Source organism: Sciurus vulgaris (genome assembly GCF_902686455.1).
Source record: "Sciurus vulgaris genome assembly, chromosome: 2".
NCBI lineage: Eukaryota > Metazoa > Chordata > Mammalia > Rodentia > Sciuridae > Sciurus > Sciurus vulgaris.
In genome coordinates, this window is record NC_136462.1 from 46,555,695 (window position 1) to 46,581,757 (window position 26,063).

The 26,063-nt window shown below is 38.6% G+C and overlaps 1 protein-coding gene across 3 annotated transcripts in view; it reads right to left on the minus strand.

Moving 5' to 3' along the window:
* Nucleotides 1–26,063, minus strand: part of PELI2 (pellino E3 ubiquitin protein ligase family member 2) — a 166,124-nt gene that overhangs the window by 123,216 nt on the left and 16,845 nt on the right. The window contains exon 2 of one of the 3 annotated variants that reach the window (XM_079126307.1): nt 24,733–24,806. The exons of the other annotated variants lie outside the window; for them this stretch is intronic. Coding sequence (XP_078982433.1) covers nt 24,733–24,767 — 35 coding nt within the window. The 5' untranslated portion in view covers nt 24,768–24,806. The remainder of the gene's footprint in view (nt 1–24,732; nt 24,807–26,063) is intronic. 3 annotated transcript variants of the gene reach the window in all.

Genomic DNA, 26,063 nt, shown 5'->3' on the forward strand with positions numbered 1-26,063 from the left:
GGAAGAATGGAATGTCAAGGATCTCCGGAGCCCACTGATTACCAAATTTACCTGCCTTTATCAAGGACTGCAAGCATGGAGTTGCTAATTAATGCCCCCTGGGCCCTTACCTGCCTGAATCCCTTGGCCCTCCCCCTGCCCATGGCTTCTCACTTAATGCAAAACCAGGCCTAGTCACATAGGCAGGAAGGAGAGATAAGGGGGGAGAGAACTGGAGAACACAAGAGAATTTAACCTATAAAAGATGTAGGTAGCGCTCACTTCTGGGGACTTTAGAACATCAGCCATGGCCCCCTTCTTCCTCCCGGGAGAAGTCTGTATTATTATCTTTAAATAAAACCTGCTTAATATGCTTTCCTTGGCATGCTTCTCTAACGTTCAAACTTCAACTCTAGATGGAGCAGAACTTGTCACCGTTAAACAGTAGTATCATTATGCTTTGCCTTTTGGTGCTGGCAGTGGAACCCAGGGCCTCGTACGTACACTGTTCTACCCCGGGCTACCCCCACAGGCCCTGAACAGTACATTTTGAATTAGGGTACTGCCCTGGTGTCTTTGAAGGTATATTTATTGGCGTGAGTCCAGTCATGACACCTTAATAAAAGTCTTCTATACCAGACCTGTATGACAACACAAATTGATCTTCCACTTACCTTCCACCACTGAACTGGGTGCTCTCTGAGGAGCTCCCTGTTTCTTTGCATATCCCCCCCTTTGCCTCTAGCTGGTACCCTGAATCAGAGGATGACTCAATAATAAAGGTCACCTCATTAGTGCAGGAAGAATGGTGGTGGTCTAAGGATGGAGACAGGAAATATAGCCCCACATCTTTTCTTAGCTGGGGATGTGAAGGTACTTAACCTTGACCAAGCTCAACTACAAAGTTACAAATTCAATATTTAAGAGAGATTTCCCAAATCTCTCTCAAACATTTCCACTCAACATGGATACAGAAGGTATTTCTACCCACTAAAATATCTGCCTCCTGTCTAAAAGGAGTGAAGTTCATCTTGGATGTGTATTGCTACTACATTGTACAGAAGACCCCCACATCTTCATGGCAAATGAGAAACGCCAGTTTACTATAGGTAGCCTTTTTTCTTATCTTGAAATTTTATGATTTCCTCATGCCAAAATATTTCCTACGGCTAGCCATTAAAAAGTTTTTGGTATCAGGAACATAGTTCTGACCCGCATTCAGTAGACTTCCACCTGCTCTTCCTAGGTTTTTGCAACAGTTCTTTGTGGCAAAAGGCTCGATGTGAGGCAAAAGGCCTGTGTCCTGGTTCTATCTCCAATTCCTATGTGATTCTGCATGAGTCCCCAAGCTTCTCAGAGCCTCAGTTTCCTTCCCCATAAGTTAGAAAGGAGGTAACCTTCTCTAGTTTGGATTCTGGCACTGAGGGCAAAACTAAGCAGCTCATGAGAAGCCTCAACCCCAACTCCAGCCTCATTAGCACCACACCTACGCTGATCCCAGGACAAACACACTGTTCTTTCCTGCTTTTATTCAGTTTCTATTGATTCTTGAAGGTCAAACTTCCCCACTTCTTCCTTTAACCAGGCCACCAAAAACAAGAGCATGCAAAGCAAATCCAGTGTACCTAAAATAAAAAAATTAACTGTCTCTGAAAAGAGCAGTTTTATCCTATGTCAAGCTATTTGCTTTTTTCCTCCTCCCTTTTTCATTTTACGTTGGAACTGTCAGTAAACCCTGCGTGTGTGTGTGTTTGTGTGTATTTTTTTACTGTATTGAATCTTTGATTTTTGAGCACTGCTGGAGAGCCAACAGAAAACAATTTTCACTGAACACCTGAAGGCAGGCAAAGTGCCAGGAACAGGGAAGGCTATTCATGTTGCTATTCAAGACTACTACTTCTATTCTACCTTCAGCTCCAACAACCCAAAATCTCTCCAATTAAGTATATATTAATATAATATTAATGCTTTATGCCAAAGAATATATGAATAAAAATTAATTTTTAAGTACTGTCTTGCAGTAAATTTTTTTCTTTTTTTTTTTTTTTTTTTTTGGGTACTGTGAACTGAACCCAGAGACACTCAACTACTGAGTCACATTCCCAGTCCTTTTTATATTTTATTTAGAGACAGGGTCTCACTGAGCTGCTTAAGCACCTCATTAAGTTGCTGAGGCTGGCTTTGAACTCGAAAACCTCCTGCCTCAACCTCCTGAGCTGCTGGGAATATAGGCATGCATCCCCACACCCAGCTTGAATCATTTCATTAAGAAGAGAAAATGTCACATCAAAAGAAAAAAATGAGGTGTAGCAAGAATGGATTTGATAGTGTATGATTTATATAACAAGTGGATTTAATAGTGTGATTTGTATAACTCACATATTAGGAAGATTTATCATTATATACTTTACTCCAGAATTAGTGCCATTTTATACTCTACACTTTTTTACATATTTTACTAATTTATAGTTTTGAAAAATGATTAAACATTACTTTTTCATTGCTTTAACATTTGTCTATTTTGGCCTTTCATCAGTAGCATAAACTGTAAGTGGTAGACTGAAATACTAGTCCCGGTTCCTCATTCCTCCCTAAATATATGCCTATGCCTTGTAACCTTAAGGTTTCAGCTCACTTCCTTGCTCAGGACTTTGGATTAGGTTATGCAACTCTGGTCCATGGAGGAGATACTAACAAAGGTGAGGTCACAGGGCTTGAAGGAGGCTTGATAGTTGAGATTATCCTCCGACACCTCTGCCATGGCCATAGGAGAATGTGTCCAGCCAGCCTGCCATGCCAAGGAACATGAGAGAAACCTGGAGGAGCACCAAACCACAGAAATGCAGTGTGGAGCAAAGCCTCTTCACCACAGCCCAAAGCAGTCTCCTCCACTGCCCACAGACTCAGGAGAATAAATGACTGCTGTTTTAAGTCACCGAGAATTGGGATGATTGGTTATACAGCAGCATATGGCAATAATTAACTGATGCTGTGCATCTCAAAGGCAAATTAACTTAAGTAACTTCCTTAGTGCCTAAATATTTTGGGCTAAATATACATAAACTTACATAGCTTTTGAAATTTAAATATATGAAGAATACTATTTCATTCAGAAGGAAGAAATCTAAAATTGGAGTTGATTTCAAATGCATCCCTTTTAAAATGAGATATAAAAACGATATAAAATTTTGCAAATGTATAATTATTGTCAGGCAAGGTGGTGCACACCGTTGATCCCAACTACTCATGAGGTTGAGGTAAGAGGATCAAAAGTTCGAAGCCAGCGTGGGTAATTTAGTGAAAACCTGTCTCAAAGTTACAATTTTTTTAAAAAGGACTGGGGATGTGGATCAGCAGTAGAGCACTTGCTCACATGTGTGAAGCTGAGATCCAATCCCAAGTACTACAAAAAAATAAAAATAAAATGCATACTTATTAAACAGAAGAAGGATGGTAATACCAAACTAAATGTATTTTATCTTTCTTTTCAATAAATTGTTATTGAAATCTATCCATTAAAATCTGTGGTTCCTCCAATAAGACAAATAATATGTGTCTTCAAAGTTCTTAATCTCTAAAGATCAAATTTATGTGAAAGAATTAAGTAATTTTTGGCAAAGCAATGATTCTTTTGAATCTGTTTATACATAACTTTTACTATGGTAAAAATCCTCTAAAAATGAGCATCTCAAAGGCTCATTTAGTCAACATATTCAACTAGCATTGGCCCCATCATCAAACGTGTTAAGCTATGGGCACTTCAAATAAAGAAACTTGATGGTACAAAGAAATTTGATTATTCACCCAAACCAAAGTGTGGGAGTAAGTATTAAGACAGAAATTCAAACTAGCATTGAAATCTCCTCTGTATCCTAATTAATGCAGACTATTAAAATAATTATTTCCAATTTCTTTTTTAAATTTTTCAAGGAATGCCCCTCTTGCTACTCTTAGAAAAATAACTCTAATGTATGTTTGCTTTAAACTTTTAGTGTATGCACAGACAATTTTTAGAAATTCCTAAAAATATAGACAATCCAGAGCAAGAAGATTCAATTCTGAACATTACTGGGCAATGCCCCAATTATTTATTAAAGAAATATATAATTGCTTATTGTATGCAAAAATAAATTCTCAAGGCAATTTTTTACAAAATATTTTAGCTTTGTTCAATTATCCATGGCAGAATTCAGGGGGAAAAGTTACTTTATACAAAATAAATATTTTTTTAACAAGCTATGAAACATAAAGCGATCTTGGTTTTACACAAAGCATGTTGATTCACTCCCTTCCATGAGTTTTCTAAAGATTTTTCTACTTCCAAAACACTTTATATAACTAATAGCAGAAACATGAGAATAGAAAATATTAGAAATAAAAATATATATAAAATCAACTTTATTTCAAGAAGTAGATGCACTCCTCTCTAAAGCTGCACTTTATAATTGCAAAGTAGCAGGTGAAGAATGTTAATTACATAAAAGTGCTTCTGAGTCTCTCAGTAGTAAACGGTAGTAAATGCTACAGAAGTATATTACCTAGAAGTTAATTCTGGTTTGAAGCATTAACCCACTGGCTGCAACAACAATAAAGAGTGGGGGAAAATACCACGAAAATAAATATAGAATGCATTATCAATTATCACAAACAACATATTTATGTGGCTACTAGGAGTCAGTCAACTACCATGTACATAATCTGAACAGAGGAAGTACGCACATTAGCAATTCGAGAATCGGGACAAATCAGAGATTTTTCCCCAAAATCTTCCCATTTGCAATTTCTTGACATATAAGAAGATTCTTAGAAAATCTTACCAGTGTTTAGAGGCACAGTTCAAGAACTATATATGACCTTAGAGATTCACTAATAAATCTATGTTGTTCAATAGCCATATGTAGCTATTTCAATTTCAATTTTAATTAGTTACAATTAAATAAAATTTAAAACTCAGTTTGTCACACTAGCTACACTTTTAAGTGCTCAAGAGCTACATGGTCAGTGACTACCTCGCTGGACAGCTGGCAGATACAACACTTTCATCACCACAGAAAGGCCTACTAGGTACAGACACATCCACGGTGAAGCATGTCAAGTGAAGAGGCATCTTCAAGGCCACACAGCCAATCAACAGAGTGACCTGAACTCTAGTTCGATTTTATCTTCAAGACTCTAGGGTTTGACAGTCTTTGGACACTACACTTGTAAAAGAGTTCCTTGGGAAAATGTCAAGGCTAGAAGATATTCCAAACTCTATCTCTCTGCTTTAAGATGCTTTCTCTCTAGTTGGTAATTAAGAAAATGCTCTCCTGCTTTTTGAGGGAAATGAAATATTCTGGCATCAAAAAAATATATTTCTCTTGGGGGTCAAAGCATTTTCTCTAGGGATACACTTTGGAATTTACAATGTAAGTTACTAACAAAGTGTGATTCACACATTAAAATTCACTTGATAAACAGCTTCCAAATTCATACTTATTACAGATACCAAAAAGGCATTTGATAAAATTCTTTACCTTTCCAGATTAATGTTTTCAAGAGCCTAAAAGAATACTTCATTCACATAATTATTCAAGAATAAGACGGCAAAAGTATTATCTCTGGAAAGAAGGTACAAAACTAATGTTATTGCCATAACAATTACAACAATGTATTACTTGAGAAGAAAAACCACCAGCCAACGAAACCGAAGAGATACTTCAGAAATAGATCCTAGAATAAGTAATGCAATGAAGAAAGGACCACCATTCAGTGAGAAAGAAATTGGGTCATTCAATCAACTTTACTGGGGAAACTGAAGTTACTCTGAAAGAAAAAAAATGTTGCTTAGCACTGCATCTTACATCACTACACAATACTTTCTAAAATACTCAAAAGATGAATATAAATACAATCAAAGAATTAAAGAAAACAAAGTTGATTATGTGATCTCTAAACATAAAATCAAGAATTGGCACACTTGAGTGTGTAGACTTATGAAAATTCTGCATATCAAAAGTTATAAAATTATCCATTCAACAAAGCTAGAAAAAATATTGGCAGAAATATGACAAAAATATAGTATCTTTCGTAGGTATATGTTTTTACAAATAAAATGGAGAAAACACAGACTCCCTATAGACACACAATAAAAAAAAAAAAAAAAGTGCAAAGAACAATTGGCAGGGGGAAAAAAAACCAATGACTAGTGGACACCTTTTTTTAATCCAATCTTGTCAGAAATTTTTTAAAAATGCATTGTTTGCCAGTCAAATTACTAAATTCTGTTCAAATGATATAGTACTATACTATGCCACTGGAGAGAATGTTAATTGGTACAATATCTCCACAAAATATTTTAGCAACACATACCTGCAGCCTTCTAAAAGTACTCATGTACTTTGACCCAGTAATTCTAATTTGAGGGATCATCTCAGACATAATTTTTAAATGAAAGACAAGTTTTGGGCACAAAGGTGTTAATTATGTCATTATTTTTAATGGAAAAATATAGCAAATAACAAAAATGTTCAATAATAATAGATTAATTAGACTGTAATTCTACATGGTGAAATATTCACCACAAATTCTCAAGAGTAATGGAAAAGGATTATGAAAACCCAAGAACACAAGATGTATAGAGTATTTTTAATATGCTGAAACATAGAACAAATAAATATGCCAAATACTAACTGTGGTTAAGAAAGAATTGTGATTTCTATTTGATGTATAGTGTCTGTATCTTCTAATTGTCTATTGAATATATTTCTTTAAATTAGAACATTTTTAAAAAGATACATTTTGTTAAATAAGGTGTCCTCACTGTTTTAATTTCCAAGTCAAGAATTACTCAACTGAGATTTGAAAGAAAATCCAGAAATACAATCAACCCTTAGAATGAGAAGAGGATTTAAATTTCCACGCACAGCATGCACAGTGTATGGAGTGGGTTAGGGGGCTCCACTAACACCATTCACACAGGATCAACTCTGGCACACAAGCATAGAGTGAGGGACAGGGATGCTAGACACAGTTGGAAAAGCTGTTATTCTACCAAAAAACAAAAACAAACACAAACACAAAATACCTCTCCTAATGTTCTCGTACTTTTTTCCAAATAATCGTACCAATGTTCAGCCTCTGCCACAGATATGCTTGACACGAATGTTTCATTCTATTTCAGGGAATCTTAGCCAAATTTTTAACTCAGTAATTTGCCATTGAGTACAAAATTGATTTCTAGGATCTTAAGATAAACTTTGAAAAAATTTTAAATCTGAAAAAGGGTGCTTCCCAATTAGTTCCTAAAATTACAAGAGAATGCTCATCAGGGTATTGGGCTTTCTCTTTACTAGGACTCTAACAACAAGAACAGAAAGTGCAGGCAACTCAGAATTAGTGTGGTACGAACCACGTCTTGAGGTGGATCAGGATTGCTCACACTGCCAAAACCAGCACACACAGAAGCCCACTTCCTAGATAGGCCCCAGTGGTGCTCCTCAAAAACAGAAAGCCAAAAGTGTTCATTTTCAAATGAGTTTGTGAGAGGAACTAAACAAAATTAAACAGACCTTTCTTCTATCATCTTTCTCGCAGCTTTTTAAAAACATATACATATGCTAATATACTCTACCAATCACCAAGTGGAAGAGAGAGCATGCAATATTTCCCAGACTCACCTGACTTACTATCCTACCACCACGGTGCCATCTCAGCAGCGAAGGTAGGAGCTGTCAGGTAGGTGTGTGTATACACACTATGAAGCCCACCATGTTACTACAAAGATACGGGATGATGCTCTGAAGAGAGAAGAGCAGTTAGAAACAACTAGACTGCATACTGCCTAAAAATACACTTTTTCTCATTGATAGCAATTAGAAATGGGTTTCAAAGTCGGGCAGGGTGGCATGCCTATAATCTCAGCAACTCAGGAGGCTGAGGCAGGAGGATTACAAATTTAAGGCCAGTCTGAGCAACTTAGCAAGGCTCTAAGAACTTAGTGAGATCCTATCTCAAAATTAAAAAATAAAATAAAAGGGGCTGGGGATATGGCTCAGTGGCAAAGTACCTCTGGGTTTAATCCCCAGTACCCACCCCCCAAAAATAGGTTTCAAAATGTAAAACTTAACTTTATAGTCATATTTCTATACATATAAGGAAAAATTAAGGTTGCAATTATAAATTAATAGTTACAAATAGAAAGTTTCTTTACATTTACTTCCGTGGTATATTAATGGCAAGCTATAACGAGAGTGGAAACAGAAATGAAAATTGAGAGGTCAAAACCATAAACACAGAAAATAATCCTTTCTCAAACAGACCCAAGGGAAGCCTACATAAGACCTAACAGCAAGGCAAACTTAGGTGGAAACAAAAAGTTCCTGGGACCAATAGTAATAATAAGCCTGTGGTCACCCTGTCTCTCGTTTTTCTCCCACGGAGAGACTATTCATTGTCCCCTAATGCTCATTCTCCCTTCTTCCTTTAAGTAAAACAATAATCAAAATCACTAACATTTATCTAATGCTTCCTTTTTTCAGGCCCTTTCTGGAACGCTTCACGTGGATTAACAATGTAATCCCTACCATAACACTATGAGGCAGGTACTCCCACTACCCCATTTTAAAAGAAAACAGGCACAGAGTTTAAGAAACTTTCCCAAGTCACAGCCTTTAAGAGGCAGAGCTGGGAATCTAACCAGCCCATCTGAGAGAAATGCCCTTGCTATTAGGTGTGGTCATGTGACTGTGTGGGATAATGTAACCATAAGTGACACTTAAAATTTCAGGTTTCTCTCCTTAAGGTTGAAACCACTTCCCCTGGTTTTCCTCTGCCCTGAGGGCTAGAACAGACTGGAGACATGACAGTTTCTCTACGGGAGACCAACTCCCAGAGAGTAACAACACTAAAGGAAGCAGGAAATCAGCATGATCCTCTAGATTCCAGCAGCCTTGGACTGCTTGACTTTGGGCTATTTTATGAAAGAGGAAACACCTAAGAAATTTCACCTATATTACTTGTAAGGGTTCATCTTGATTTGTTAATGTGACTGATTGAGAGATGTCTATGAAATAAGTAAAGGGCACTTCTGGGTTTGTCTGTGAGAACGTTTCCTGAGACAACAGGCATGCAGGACAGCAAACTGAAGGGTTAAGATCCACCCTGAATGTGGGAGGCACCATCCGGCAGGCTGGGGTTCCAGAAGACACACAGCAGAAACACCACACTCCAGTTCCTCAGTCTGCATGGACTCACACCAGAAGCTTTCCAGGGGGTTTTCAAGAACTCACTCTTTTTAGCATACTACAGTAACATAGCCATATCAATGTTTATAGCAGCTTAATTCACAGTAACTAGATTGTGGAACCAACCTAGATGCCCTTCAACAGATGGCTGGATAAAGGAACTGTGGTATATACACACAATGGAATATTATTCAGTCATAAAGAAGAATCATATTATGGCATTTGCAAATAAATGCATGAAATTGGAGAATATCATGCTAAGTGAAATAAGCCAATCCCCAAAAAACAAAGTCCGAATGTTTTCCCTGATAAGTGGAGGATATAAGGGGGTTGGGAGAGTGAGAGAAGAATGGAGGAATTTTAGGTTATGTAGAAGGAAATGAGAAGGAGTGGGGGTATGAAAAATGGTGGAATGAGACAGACTATGTACATGTATGATTACACGAATGGTATGAATTTACATCATGTACAACCATAGACATGAAATGATGTACCCCATTTGTATACAATGAATGAAAATGCAGTCTGTAAAAAATTTAAAAATAAATAAATAATTTTTTAAAAAATAAAAGAAAATAACTCAGTCTTAGACTGGGGCTGCACATTGTTCCCACTTGCCCTAAGGCTCCAGCTTCCTGGACTGAGCAGCTGTGTTCCTGGCCTATAGACAGCTATGTGGAATCAACCCACCCTCTGACTGTATAAGCGAACCTAATAAATCCCCTTACTATGGTTTAGATGTGGTGTCCCCCAAAAGTTCACGTGAGACAATGCAATAAATGTTTGGGGGAGAAATAATCCATTGACCTAATCAGTGAATTGATAATTATGGGGTTAATTGAGTGGTAACTGGAGGCAGGTGGGGTGTGTTTGATGAAGCGGTTCATTGGTGGTATGGCATGGGGTACATATTTTACGTTCAGAGAGTGGAGTCTCTCTCTCAGTTTCCTGACCATCATGTGAGCTGCTTCTCTCTGCCACACTCTTTGGTCATGATGTTCTCCCTCACCTCTAGCCTGGAGGAATGGAGTCAGCCTTCTATGGACTAAGACCTCTGAAATCATGAGCCTTCAAATAAACTTTTCCTCCTTTACAATTGTGCAGGTTGGGTCTTTTAGTCAAAAAAGCTGACTACAACAGTTATATATGTGTGTATATTCTATTGGTTCTATTCCTCTAGAGAACCCTAATATATTACACTTCAGTAACTTTGGGGCATATCTGTTAAAGGAAGCTTAATTTCATTTTGTTTTGGCCCCAAACTTCCTTTCTCTTCTTTAACTCTACTAATAATGTGTTTCTTAATAAAACTTGGTTCTCAGCTTAAGTCCATACATCAACTACAACTTGTTAAAAGATTACTTGACACTGTTCTAACTGCACCTTATATGTATTATTAACTCATGTAGTCTTCATAATAATCTTGTTAATATCCTCATCCAACAGATGAGAAACTGAGGCACAGGTTAAGTAATGTATTCACCATCCCAGAAGTAAGAAGTGGCAGAACTGGGATAAAAATCCAAACACTCTCACTTCAAGTCCTACCTGAACAAGTATGTTCAAATGGCTGAGGTATCACCAAGGTCATGTAACACACTGAGGAAGTTCAGCCCCTCAAGAAATGTATGACATTTAAAATACAGTGTTGTTCTCAAACAGCTCTGTGTATAATACTAAGAGCGCCAAGGTCAGACCACCTGGGGCCATTAAGGACAACTAGTAAGAAAGTGGAAAGGAGAAACAAGAGTCAAAAAAGGAGGTGACCATACAGCAATGCACTGAATGCAAGTAAAAAATCACCAGGTGATGGGGAGGGAGAAACTAAAGACCCTGCGTGGGCTTTAACCTCCTGCAGCTGCTCCCACAATTACCAAAGATGCGTCAAAGAGGCTACGCAAGGCACTGTGGGTGGGGTGAGCAGTAACACTGCCAGAAAACTGGTAAGAAGTGCCTACTTTACCCGAAATCTCATTTGTAACTTTTTCTTTCTAAATTCCAGTTTCAAACATGTCAGAGGTGATTGAACCTCTCATTTCTTTAAGTTCTTATATTCGAAAGGTAAAATCATTCAATCTGATTAGACTTCAGCCTTATCTGAAAATTGACATCAGATTTCTCAGGATATAGGGTCAAGGGCACCTCTGGCACCTGGTCCAGCCACTCCAGTGCTACCACATATCCACTCTGCCAGCTCTGAGAGGGTGGACCAGCCAGTCCTACTGGAACACCGTCACAGGGAAGGCCAGTGCATGGGGGACCCGTGTCTCTGGTAAAGGTCTTCCTTATGTTAAATTCAATTGTCTTCTTTGTTGTACACTGCCTGATGTTTGTATCAAGTCTTTTTAACAAACAAAAATAAGTTTGCTATTTTATACAAATTGGTCCTTCAAATATCTAGAATCTTAAAAATAAAAGGTTGCAAGGTATTTTCTAAGTATATAAAACCTCCAAATATGTGTAAACAGATATTTAAATACTCTTACTTAAGTATCTACTCCTAAAATTCATTCATAAATATTCCACTATTATGTCAGATAGTAGGCTAATCTGAAAAAATTACTTACCTTAGAGTGACTACTGAATGTATTTAAAAATGATAAAATAATAATACTAAGAATCATAATGGTAACCAATAATGGGATCAATAATGAGATTACACTGGATCAATCAACACACAGAGCATTCTCTGAAATATATCTTCATTCTCAAAATCTGTTTCAGTGAATTTCTTTACTTTGGCTTCTATGTGGGGAAATGGTTCCCTTCATGTTGGTAAGCTGGCAGTTAACAGTAGAGCTTAATGTTAACCACCAGCCACACTTTAAAGTTACACCATGCTTTTTGCCAGGGACTTAATCCCTACAATATTTCTTCTTTAAACTATTTTGCTTTTGAAGAGATCAAAACACTCTTCAATTATCATCACCTCTGCCTTAAAAAGGCAGGCAGCAAGGGCAACCAGGGAGGCCTATGCTATTCAAGTCTCCTCTTAATGACAATATTGGTGATGCCACAGAGTTCTAGAAGAGTCATCAATCTTCTCACAGCACAGCTGAGACCAGCATAAAAAATCATAGGAAGGCAGGACCTGTTAAGACTCTCACCAGCACCGAAAAAGGAAGGACGCAGGAAAAATGCATGTTCCTATCATGGAAGGGAAGATGCTATATGTCCTTTAAAAATAACAAGAGCAAAACGCGAAATATTTACATTATTCCTTGAAAGATACTTGAGTTCTTAGACGAGAACAGAAATACAAAGTATACAATATTTTAAATAGAGATTTCAATATCTTATTGGCAGACGCTGCAGAGGGAAGATAATCCGGAAATAAACAGAGGTGATATGGGTCCCGAAGGCCAGATACAAATTAATCTAGCAGAATGAAAAAAAGCCATCACTGCTGTGATGTGGTTCAGCAAAACCCCAAAGTACAGGTGGGCTCCAATCCCCAAAGAACTCGAACAATGTGACTAAATGGAGAAAATATCCCTGCGCTTTTTCCCCAACAACATTTCTTCTTGGAGTCCCCTGCTCCCTCAGGCAGGCATTCTTGCTTTATAAAGCATAATTCCACGCATGATTACACCTGGCACGTTGTAAAAATAAAAAAGGACAAAGAGTGAACTGCAGTATGCAGATCAACTAGCCAGAATACACATGGCGGAACTATGCAGAAGTTCAGCAGGAAAAGCACACTGTGCGCAAAAAATAAAAGGTTGCAAGGTATTTTCTAAGTATATAAAAGTGAGCAAAGTGCTCAGCACAGATACGTGCTTTAATCTCAGCTAGTAGGTTCACACGTTTGGCATCTAACTTTACAACTCTTGTTTCAATTTTATTACAAATCTGATTTGAATGCTTTCTCTGCTTTCACAGAAGGATCCGTATACACTAAGGCTTAAACCCTGGCATAAAGGATATTGGTAAAATATCAGTCTATATTTCCCAGGCGTGAGTGCTTCTGATTGCTGAGACGAGTCACCTAAGGAGGTGGTACTTCTTATGAAGCTCTCTCAATCAGTGTATGGTTTGGGTCTCCATCTACTGGAAGACAGTGACCCCACACACTTCCTGTGATGTTCAGACTGCTTATCATTTCTCACAGGCATCTGCAGTTCCCACCTCCCTTTTAGCTCTGACTCCACTTCCCACTTCTGCAAGTCCCTGTTGAGTGCACACTTGGTGGCAAGCACTGCATTTGATGGATGCCAGGGTTGCACTTCTTTTACACAGAAGAAGTCCCTGCTTGCTACCCAGGAGTACAGGTCCAACAGAAAAACAGAAGCAAAGACACTACTCAGGGACAAAATCAAGTAGAAAAGTTTTGGAAAGTGCTATGGGAACCCAGGAAGAAAAAGGGGGTAAAATCTGAGGTTTCTGTAGTGAGGTACACTGTCTTGGAAGCATGAACTTACATGTTCACTGAAGACAAAGGAGGGGGAGGAGCAGGTTTCACAGAAGGATCCATATATACTAAGGCTTAAACCCTGGTTGTTTCCCAGACAACCAGAGCAGGATTCCCAAATACCTGGAAATGAGACAGCAGGGGACAACTCAGGAACCCCAAGCAGTCCATGAGGATGCAGGAGGATGAGGTAGGCACGGCTATCACTATAAAGCCCTTATAGATCACGGAATGTTTACGCTTTACCCTAGAGTACACATGTGCACACACACTCTTTTCCATAAATCCTAACAGGGTCACATGAATTGCTTTTCATTGTTGATAGACCTCTCCAGCAGCACTGAGAAGGATACACTGGAATAAAGAAACAATGAAAAGGAATTAGGAGACTTACAGCCATAGCCAGATAGGAGGGAGAAGTCAGACTGCAAGGAAGAAAATTTCAAAAACTCAGTGACGCACATGCTATGAGAGGCGAGAGAAGGATCCAGGCTGACCTCCAGTTTCTGGCTGGCACAGTGAATTGTTCCGACTGCCCGGAGGGGACTGAGAGGAAGGAGGCAGATTTAAGGAGAGAAACACCAATCTTGGTGCTGACCTTCACGTGACCGAAGGTATGAAACAATCTGTGCTTCCATCAAACAATACTATAACACCACGCTAAACCTGTCTGTTCCTAAGCCACCTGCACACAGAACATTCAGACTTGTCCCAAATCTGATTCCAAGATCATTTGTCACACCAATAATGTTGTGGTCAAAACACCACATTGGTAATAATGTAACAGTAACCTAGTTTCCCTTTTGGACACACACCCAAACCACACACTTCAAAATACTTGCTATTTCTCTTACACACTTCATAGCTTTCCTCTTCCTAAAAGCTAGGACCAGAAAATTCCAACACAAGACAGTTACGGGGGGGTCTTGTTTGAACCCAGTTGGGGATCACTACAGGAGAATTTTTCCAGACTTCGGTAACTGACAAATAGTTCCCATAAAACCAAAGCTCATAAAGAGAAAAAGGATCATTATTAACATTAAACTTCAGAACAAAGAAAGTAATATCCTCAAAACACTAGTCTATGCAGTTTGGTACTGGTACAGGAATTAAAAACACCAAGCAGGAAACGAAGAATGAACCCATTCCACCACAGTGACTTTCACATCATCTTCCCTCTACCACAAACACACATGTGCTGTTCGCCCTAACTGCAAATGACAACATGATGGCTTGCTGCCAATAAGACTATACACTCAGTAAGATGCATTTTTGGGAAAAAATTTGGCAGTTTCTTAAAAAGTTTAGCAGATACTCAAAGGACCCAGCAATTCCAAGTACCTACCAAAAAAAATCTATAACATATCAACACAAAGACTCACAAGCAAAGTCCATTACAGTATTATTCATAACAGCTAAAAACTAGAAACAATCCAGGGTTCATCATTTGGCAATACATCAAATGTGGTATATCCATACAATGGAATATAATTTGGCCATAAAAAAAGGAATGAAGATATATACTATGACATGATGAACACTGAGAACATTATGTTAAATGAAAGCAGCCAGACACAAAAGGCTACTTACTATATGGTCCTTTTTATATGAAATTTCTAAAATAGGCAAAATTAAAGTGACAGATCAGTGGCTGCCTAGAGCTGAGCTGGAAGTGGGAACTAACTACAAACTGGCAGGAAGAAGCACTGAGGATCCTGAAAAGTGTTCTATACCTCGCTGTGGTCAATTTATAAATGATATGTAAATTTACTAAGCCACTAAACTCTACACAGAATAAAGTGTGACATATAAATCACACTTCAAAAAAGGAAAAAATAAAGACTTTAATCTTACAATGTTCTAACACAAGCAAAATTCATCTGTCAGCATGCAAATGCAAGGACTCTATATACAGATTGTGTCAAAATGCTCTCTTCAACTTCCAAAGTTCTCCTTTTGTAGGATTCTTTAACAGTACAGAATATCCAAGCCTCCAGGCCCATGACCTCGTACAGACCAATAGCTCTGTGTGAAATGCCCTCCCTGCCTGTCAACCGTATAAACTCCTCTCTTGCCTCAGGGTTTCAATATGAAAACTAACACCTCCTCCTACCACCACATGGCACCCGTACACTCTAGTACAGCAAAGAGCACATGGTGTGGTACCAGGCGTGTCCTCTCCCTCTCTTCTCTGAACCAATGTTTCTCCAAGATAGATTCATGGAATGTTCCTAGGGGTCCACAACATGTCAAGAAGCATTTTTAATTTTGTTTTTCAACATCCCAGTTTGTACTCCATTTGGAATAGAGAAAGTCAAACTTACCACTTTCACTGTCTGGCACTGACAAGAAAACAACCAAAGCAGACCTACTGGTCACAGGACCACATGAAACCACCTACACTCCCCAAGAACCAAGACTTCAGCAGTTCCCAGATGGCCCTGGTGGGAAACCTGTGGCAGCAGAGGCAGGCCAGACTCAAAAACCCCGCCTGCACAGCGAGCGCAGGGTCTGTATCACAAATGGTGCTTTTGTTTTATCAAAACAGCATCATCCGTCACATTAAATTAATATGGTAAATTTGGATTTCAATGACTATAGTTTCAGATTTCATTATGCACTGGCTTTTGTTTCTAGTCATAAAAGAGATACACATAAGGTGTTTATTTCTAGTTACAGGTTTTCTACATATCTAAATAACACTGAAACAAAAGTAAGCTAAGTCAATACTAGGGATTTCAGATACTTTTTTTCCCCTTTGAAACAGAGCCATTTATCATTCAAATTAGAGAGGCAGTATACCACAATACAACTCTTCAATAGCCCAAATGCATGGCAAAGAGAAGCCCTCATAAAACATGGCTGAATAAATGAGTCTGCATTATGTTCCTATTCCAAAACAACAAAAATGTGAAATGCTACTACTGATTCTGCCCTCAACTAAACTATTGTGAAGCTTTAATCTATGAGAGTTAGGTAGAAACATTAACCAAGCAGAACTTGCAGAAGGGGTGGTGGGAAGGAGTGAGCAAGGGAGGATAAGCAGGCAGTGAACTATTTCAATACTAATAAAGTGAAGAGAACATTTACAAAACATTTCCTGGGGATCCAGAATTTAACCTAAATTCATCTTTTGGTCTCTTTCTACCCTCTTTTCCACTTCCTTCCTCTCTCTTAATGGAAACACTGGCAAAGGGGAAAGTTGGTACTAAGAAAAATATTAGAATGGATGGCCTTATTTTTGAATTTATTCCCTCAACAGGTAGCCACACCAAGTACTTTACTAAATGCTGGGGATCAGGAAAAGAGGCACAGGAGCCCAGTGAAGAAGAAGAACAGTAGACAATCATAAATAAGGGGAACAACTGAGGTTCTAACAAGTTTGTAACTTCCACAACTCTTTAAAATTTTATAAAATTTTACAATCATATCTATAAATATTAACAATTCTGTAACTACATTTTGCACATTAGTAGGTGGGATGGTCAGTCTTAAGTGTCAAATTGACCTGCTTAGGATAAAAAAAATTAAGAATTTTGTAAAGGACAAATGTATATGTAATTATGTGTACACATGCATACAAAGGGAGTGACTTGAAAGGGTCACTTGTTCATTCGTTGTTTAATAAACTCCTACTAAGCCCATATGATATTACAGGTACTCACCAAGGATACTACTGGGACATGCTCCCCAAGTTTATGGAGTTCACATTCCAATAGGAAAGAGAGACAAAACCCAAGTAAGCCAATAAATAAACACACACTAGGATACAGTCTATTAAGGACAAAGTATGCTGTGATAGACGAAGGGACAGGCAAGAGAACACACAACACATGCCAGATCACCAGGGTCTTGGAAGTCCTGACTAGCTAATCAACTTTCTGAAAAGGTCTCCAAGCTGCCCTGTGGTAGGGCAAGCAGGGAAGCAGGAAGGAACCTATTCTGGCCAGGAGAACACTTCCAATGTAGCAGCTGCCTCCTCCAAGAGCTTATGATATGTCCCTTCATGTATTTTTGTATTTCCCAAATCTTCAACGATGAACACGTTAAAGCTTATTTAAGGAAAGATAATGATTTGTAAAAAGAAATCAAGAGACCCCTCAATTTATCACTGCTATACCTGTACATTTCTAGCGACCTTGAGAATTCCTATGATAACCCTTTTTTTCTAATAATAGTGTTCAAGGACCTGATAAAACAGAAAATTATGTCATTTTCATATTTGAAAATAAATAACTTTACATAAAATATACTCTGGAAGTTTCTAAAGTTTAATACCTCTTAGCTTCTTTAAGAAGCTCAGGGTTAGCAGAGAAAATTATCAATTCTAAGCCTTAAACTCCTAATTCTGAAAATATATCAACTGTGAGACATCCCAGGACAACTACTGGCAAGTGAGAGTATAATGGTAGGTGGAAGTTTCTTCTTGAAAGCCACCTCATAACCTCAGATGGTACAGTGGACCAAGACCCTATTAGAAATAATAACATTCAGGATGCAGAAAGGCCCATGGATTTGTAAATAAGTGATATACCTGTTGCCTAATTATTTATAAAAAGTTGAGTTTGTCTGAACTTTAAATGGTGAGAAAAATGTTTTAAGGTAAAACAGAGGACATCATCAATATCTGAAGCTCTGCTCATGAGTCCACAGTGAACTCTTATTTTAAAGGCCACGATGGAGGGATGGGTTGGTTCAAGCCACAGTAAATTAGAGATCAGCACTCATGAAAGAACCCTCTAGAACTGGAAACAATCAGAACTATGCTGACATTGTAGTGCATGGCCATACACACTGCCATTTGTTTAAGCTTTGCCGATGCCTTTGTACAACACTACAAAGCATTTTCCTTGTAATGAAATACTTCAAATACAGGAATATGGTCCATGACACAAATTAGCTCCTAAAAACTATGAAAGATGGTAGCAGACAGGGAGCAGATGCTGGTTTGCCTCTCTGCCACTCATGTGCCTGCCAGTCCTCTGATTGTTTCTGAGGCAGTCAAAAAGGGCACATGGGCACCACATAAGACTCTGGTCTCACAACATTTCTTCCTCCACTTAACTTTCCCCAACAACACACTGCAGACAAATTAATGCCTGAAGAATGTTAAACATCTTCACTGTGAATCAAATGATCCCTGTCCTAAGTCAATTCAAACAAGTTATACTTTCTTCTCACCCACGGGAAGCTCAGACTTACTAGGAAACAGCTCAGAACTGTGTGACTGCCCACTTGCTGGTCCAAGCCTTGCCAACCGCCTCTGGGGTTCCAACCCAGCCAGGACAAACTTCAGTCGTACATTTACTGCGCTCAAGCTCTCCTTGGTTAGGAGGACAACTAAATAATAAAAGTATCAGGAAACAGAGGATAGAAATCAATGCTCAGCTGCTGTGTCAGCATCCACATGCTCTGGCCTGCAAAACTGCCAGTTTGACACATCTGCCCCATTCTCTTGTTGTTACAGTTTAGTTATAGGGTGTCCCCAAAATCTCATGTGTGAGACAATGCAAGAATTTTCAGAGGTGAAATGATCATATTATGAGGTAGAGGCCTAATCAGTGGATTAATCCACTGCCCAATAGGAAGGTCAGGGGTGGCTGGAAAAGATAGGTTCCTAGGGGCATGTCTTTGGGGTTTACATTTTGTCCCTAGTGAGCAGAGCTCTCTTTCTATTTCTTTCTCTCTTTCTCTCTCTCTCTCTCTCTCTCTCTCTCTCTCTCTCTCTCTCTCTGTCCTTTCTGTTAGGTCCTGTGCTTGTTTCTTTCTGCCATGCTTATCTTCCATGATGTTCTGCCTCACCTCAGGCCAGAGGTATGGACTCTGCCAACCATGGACTGAGACCTCTGAAACTGTGAGCCCTAAATTAATTTTTCCTCCTGAAAATTGTTCTTGTCTGGTCTTTTGATCACAGTGATGAAGAAGCTGACTAAAAAACTCAGCCTTCCCTCTTGTGCCTCTGAATATACTAGGAAGCTCCTGTGATACCAAGTCAACCTCCATCTGTCCACTTGACCCCATCAGGGCTAGTTCTTACATCATCCATTTTCCCCTACCTTGTGGTTAAACCAGAATTTAAAAACGAAAACACTGTCAGTTAAAAAGTAGTAAGTTTAAGCCTTCAACATTGTCTTTTCTTACTGCCATCCATAAACAGAGGCTAACAAGGACCTTCATGGATGGTTAATGATCCTATTAAGGGCTGTGCTGCATATGCACAGAACTCCTTAATCTAATGGTCTTGACTGAGAAACTTGCAAAAGAAACTACTTTTCAAAGGAGGCATTTTCAAGGATTTGCTTAAAGTTAATATTTTATTTTCCTGTTAGATCTCACTATAAAGGCAAAACAAATCTTAGGGATATATTATAGCTGTGCTTACTGTTGCTCTGACTACTTTTGAAAAACTAATTTGCAACTAACAAATATGTTCAAATGAGTCTCATTTAAAGCAAAGATTGATACTATTTAACTCATTTTAAATGAATAACTACAATTGGGGTAGGAGTTTGTTTTGGAGAAAGTAGGTTGTTATTTAACTGTTCTTTACAAGTCCTGAAAATATTAATGGGACAGATGCATCAGTTCTGTAAAAGTACAGAGCTTTCAGACTCAAGAATACTCAGCTGAGGCACTCAGTTCTGAACTACACAGGTTTAAGGAACAAGGCATGACTTAGCCATAATCAACAGAATTCCAAGTTCATTTCCTTTAGACACATGAAGAAGGAAAGCCCATTCTCAACAATTATTCATTTCTGATAAAAGTCAATTTTAGCAGTAATTAAATGCCCTGCCAAGGACTAGTCTCAAATATCAAAATCCCACCTTTTCCTTTTAGTAAAGAAGCTGGTTTGCACCACCCTTTTCAAAGAATGGAGTCAGATTTTACCAGCTAGAAGTTTGCTGCATGGGAGTGGTTTGTGACAGGGCTATTTTCATGACTTCTGGCTGGCCCCAGCTTTTCTATTTCTCAGTTGTGCTAGCGGGGTCTCACAGAATCATATTTTTAGAAAATTTACTTAAAAAAATTCTTGCAACTTTGATGGTGGTGGTGGGGCAAACTGAAGCATTAAAGACAGTGTTTTTAAAAAAAAAAAAAACCCTCAGGCACTTGACTCAAAAGTAAATCAAAGATTTAAAAAATGAGCCAAAACAAAATGTACCCAAAGAAGAGAACAGAAAAGGAAAGGTAAACAATGATAAAAGAAGCAAAAACAGGGAAGGGTGAGGGAGTCAGGTTCCATAAGACCTGAACTTCAATGGTTCTGAGCAAGAAACCACAGGGTAAACTCCACTAGAAAATAAGCAATTGTCTACAAAATACATACTGATCAATTTTCACAGTTTCCTAATTAGTGTAAGACAATTAAATCCCAAAGCTACCCAATACAAATAAATCCCAGTATTTCAAAACCCCACTCTATTCAGCAGACCCACACTCTCTCTCTCCTATCCCATCTTCTACCTCCTCTTCCCCATTCCCTGGCCCATCTGTCTTCCTTTCCTTCCTTCCTTTCCCTCCCACCTGTCAGCACCAAACCAAGGAAGAAGCCCCATTTCCTGCAATATGTAATGCCCTATCAGTGAGGGTATCCCAGAGGCAAGGCACTGGGTTAGATAAGTAAGGATTCTGTGGCTTATCCAATGACTCCACCTCCACCCAGCTGTCCCTCTAACTGTACTGCCACATTCTGAAAATCCCTCCACCTCCCCCGTCAGCTGGACCAGCTTGAATCACAAGTAACCCTACTTCTTTCCCACCGCCTCCCCACATGCTCACCAACTATGTCAGCAGGGAAGAAGCAAAGTGAGGCTGTGAAAAGACACCTGAGAAAACAAACTCACCAACAACACAGAAGAAAGAATTGTTTCAACATGAACTAAAAGGTCTCCGCAATCACACTACTGAGGGTTCAAGCAAATTGAGTGAGTGCACAGCCTAGACCGACAATAGACGGAAAACAACCTGCTCTTTCAGTGACTCCACAAATCAATTAGAGGGAGAGGTGGAATAAATGCTTAGTTTGGTGAATCAAATCTTTAAATTTTTAATATTCTATCATTTTTCACATATCTAACAGTAAAACCTGATTTTTTAAAAAAATGTGCCAAAGAGGACATTTTACAATTTCTAAACTCTGAATCTGACACATTTCAAACTGAGCAAATTCCTTATTATATAACACCCCTGTTCAATAATTGCCACCCAAGTCTTTTGCTGCAGATAGGTATTATAGAAAATTTATGATAATTCCCAGTTTTTGAAAGACAAAAAGAACCATAGTGACACCTGTACTTAGATTTAATTAAATCTTGCAGAAAATTCTGAATACAGGAAATACTTAAATCTTAAAAGATGACTTTTATAATCCCACAATAGGACCATGACTCCAAACATAGTTTTCTGTGTCAAAATCTATGTAAAAATATACTATGTTTTGGACTGCACTTTTTGCTAACTACATCTGCAATTTTCAAAGAATATGCCTGAAGTTACTTTTACCTTCTCATGAAAAATGACTACTTTACACAAAAACAGCCAGTTCTTGGAAAAAGCAATTTTCTGAGCACTGTAATGCTCTGGTGAGCACATAACAGAGGCAGGCGTCAGTGGTGAGCTGGCAAAGGAGAGGCGGCCAGCATGGGGAGGGCACATGGCCTGGCAGATTCCCGTCTCCGCACTTCCAAGAGCACATGCAGCAGCCTCCTCCGGTGGGTGTTTCCAGCAAAGGTAGCTCCCAAGTCTGTCCCAGGAAACACAACCTAGAGCCCAGGTGACACTACAGGTAAAGAAGTGACATTCAGCAAGGAAGACAATATTTCAAAATGAAATATTCGGATCAAATAACTTTTCTAAAAGAATGATCCAAGCATCAATGCAAATGTTTCTGTGTTGGTCTTTCATTGCTGTGGCTAAAATATCTGACAAACACCTTAGAGGAGGAAAAATTCATTTTCGCTCACAGTTTCAGAGGTTTCAGTCCATGGCTGCCTGACTCCAAGCCAGAACAAGGAAGGGTATGGCAGAGGAAAGCTGCTCAGCTCATGGGGGCAGGAAGCAAATGGGCCAAGGTTAAGAAATAGTTCCCCTGGGCATGCCCCCAGTGGCTTACTTCCTCCAACTATGCCCCACCTGCCTACAGTTTCCACCATCAGTAGTCCATTCAAATTACTAATTCATCAAATCAATTAATCCACCTGTTGAGGTTAAAGCCCTCTAATTCAATCATTCCCTAAAAGCATCACCTCTACACATTACTGCACTGGATACTAGAAACCAATCTTCTACAGGTAAGATTTTGGGGGACATTCTAGATCCAAACCATAACAGTTTCTGAACTCCTGTGCAAAGATCATCTGTTTTTTACTCACCACAGCACATCAGCAACCTAGACAAACTCAGAGCAGTTTAATATCTTCAATTCAAACCATTAGCCTTCAATTGGATCACAATCTTGCTTTTTAAAAAATGGACGACAAAGTCAGAACCCCACACATGAATGTTGAGTTGTCATTTATCATGTACTAACTGTACTGCTTGCTAAATATCCCAAAGTGGGAGAAAGCATGTACAAAACCACCTTTCCTGTACTGTTCTGCCTCATCTGCAGCAGAATCACACCTAAGACACTCAAATCAGCAACATTCTGGAGGTAACAAGGAACCAGGGTCAGCATATCCTATAAGGGACCTGGAAAAAAGTATGCTATCCTGGCAAAGAAACAGAATCCAATGACCCACTAAGCCCTAGGTAGTTTAAACTTGCTTTCTTTTACTGCACTTTTTAATCCAGACACAGAGCAATTACATGTCACAAGACCTAAAAAGCTCTTTTTCCTCTGTTGCTTATTCCAATGACTAAGAAAGCCAATTTCTCATATTTCATGGGAGAAAATCCTCTTACTATGCACATTCAATGGTCTCTCCCTTCTAAGGAAAAAAGTTACATGGGATTCATATGTTAGTGATAAGATATAAAACACTTTGACAAGTATTATAAACTTGTTTTCTACTCTTTCTTATAAACCTGATGCTGTCACCTCCTATGGAGTAAGTAAATGAAAAGAAGTTTCTACTGGATAGGTAAAAATTCACTGTTTTGCTAATATCCAACCAAACCTTTCTATGTGGGACCAGACACCAGTCAGGCAAAATATTTCCACCTCTATTCAGAAGGTAAACAAGTGTAAAAAGGTTTTCTAAGGGGGAGCTGGAAAACAAATTCTATATTGTGAGGTTTTCTCCACATAAGACTCCTAGAAGTTGCAAAAGGCAAACCAACAAGGTCTACCAGAAAGGAATGATGTCAGCCATACCTACAATGAGGAGAAGAGAAAGAAAGAAAAGGGGAGGAGAGAGGCAGGGGGACGAGAAAAAGAAAAAACAGATCCATATTGACTTCAGAGTGAGACCACTGGCAGGAGTCCCATATAAATCTGTGCTTCATACATCAGTCAAACCCCTGGCACTCAATAAATTACACTAATAAATTACATCAGAGGAGCTAATAATTACCGAGGTCAGCAGGCCGAAGTAGTCAATTATTATTTTTCTTCTTATTTAAACAAAAGGCATCTCTGACTGAACAGTCCTAGAAAGTGATAGATCACATATGAAACCTACAGCTTTGCTTTTTTGCTCCCAATTCTTAGTTGAAACCTTGATTTAATCTCATTTTCAACAGCTCAACACATTCCAAGAAACTGCCAGTTCAAAAGGTTAAAAATACAATTTAGAAGTTAACAGTGATGCTTCTAAATTGTATGTTCCACAAATGGACCCAACAAGCATGTTTACTTTGTTGCCACACTATCTACGATAATGCAGAGATCTAGGGCATGATCAAAGACACTGTGGACTCAACACTCCACTACGCGCTCCCTCAGAGGCAGTGAAAAATTCAACTGTGCAGAACATGAGTGAACCAAAGGTACCCTCGGGGGACAGAAATGCCTTCCACACAGTCTGTCCTTACAGAGGCCTAAGTTACCATTAACATTTGACTTTTACTTTTTAACTTTATTTGTAGGAACAGAATATTTGAAAGGGACCTTCAGAGGATTCTCCTGAGTTCCGGTTTTCTACCTCTTAAATTTACAAAGTTATCCAATGATACCTAATGTGCAGAAAGGTCAATGAGACAAGCTCCATGCATCAAAGAAGGACTCAAGTAGACACCAAATGTTGTATCTGAAAAAGAGAAGCACCAATTAAAAAAAAAAAAAATAATCCTCTACAGAAATTTCTGCTAAATAATCAGTTAACATGAACCTCGGTGGTCCACAAGCAGGTCACTCCTGTGGCAACCCCTAACCAGGTTTCTTTACTATGTAACACCAAGGCTGTTGACTGTTCAGTTTTGTTAATGAGCAAAATATTCGGCATATTATACTCTAGGTCTTGGTCCTTTTTTTTTTTTTTTTTAGTCTAGGAAAGTAAGTGTTTCAGATTTTGAAATATATTCTATCAGAAAAATAAAGGCTGTTTTCAATTTAGTAATAGTCACCATATGTAGCTAATACATTTACAACAGAAAGCCAAAAACTGTCAGCTCTTAGAGAAATCTCATTTTGGAGAGATCATCAGCAATAAATTGACTCAATGACCACCAACATTCCCCAAAATTTCTGGGCTACCACCCCTAAGCATTATTTCTCAGTTTGAGGAAATATCTGCAATTTCTGGGTCATTTTTTATTGAGTATGTGCCCATGATATACCAGAAAGAAAATCTACAAAGCAAAAATAATCAGCCAGATACACACTGTAAGACAGTTCCCTATAATCCAATCAAAACTAAATGAAAGAATTCATTAAGGCACTTTACAAAACCACAGTTCACAAATCATTTGGACTGCAGTGTTCTCCCAAAGATCTGTGCACACCCTGAGCAGCAGACCGCCTCCCTTCTTGCTGGCACGTCATGAGGCAGTGCACGTGCTCACAGAGCCTGGTTTGTGTCTGTGGCTGTTTTATACTTAGAATACAGCTTCGGGGCTCCCTGCCGACACCACTAGGAACGAAGACCTTAATTCACAATAATTTATGCTATTATGCTGCTCTCCAAAGTATATGTAATTTAAAAAAAAAAAAAAAATCACCACATTCCCTTTTTATTTCTTACGAATCCCATGAATAATCCGAATTTTAGACATTTCATTATCTGTTGTGGACCCTCAAAAGAACTGGAATGGGACTGGAGAAAGGAGATGAATATTCATTCGAGAATTCTACAAAGTGGAGGATGGGCAGGAGACCGCACTGGGGAGAAGGGGGACAGAAAAGGAAAATCAGAAGGCAGGATGCCTTATGTTCCCCTGCTACACACAATCCTCTCTAGCAAAAAGAAATAGTCTAATGATAAGATCTCTGGTTCCTCATGAAAACGAGGTTTTTTTCTTTTGTGTGTGTGTTTATGGATTCATTTTATTATTTTTTTTATTTAAGA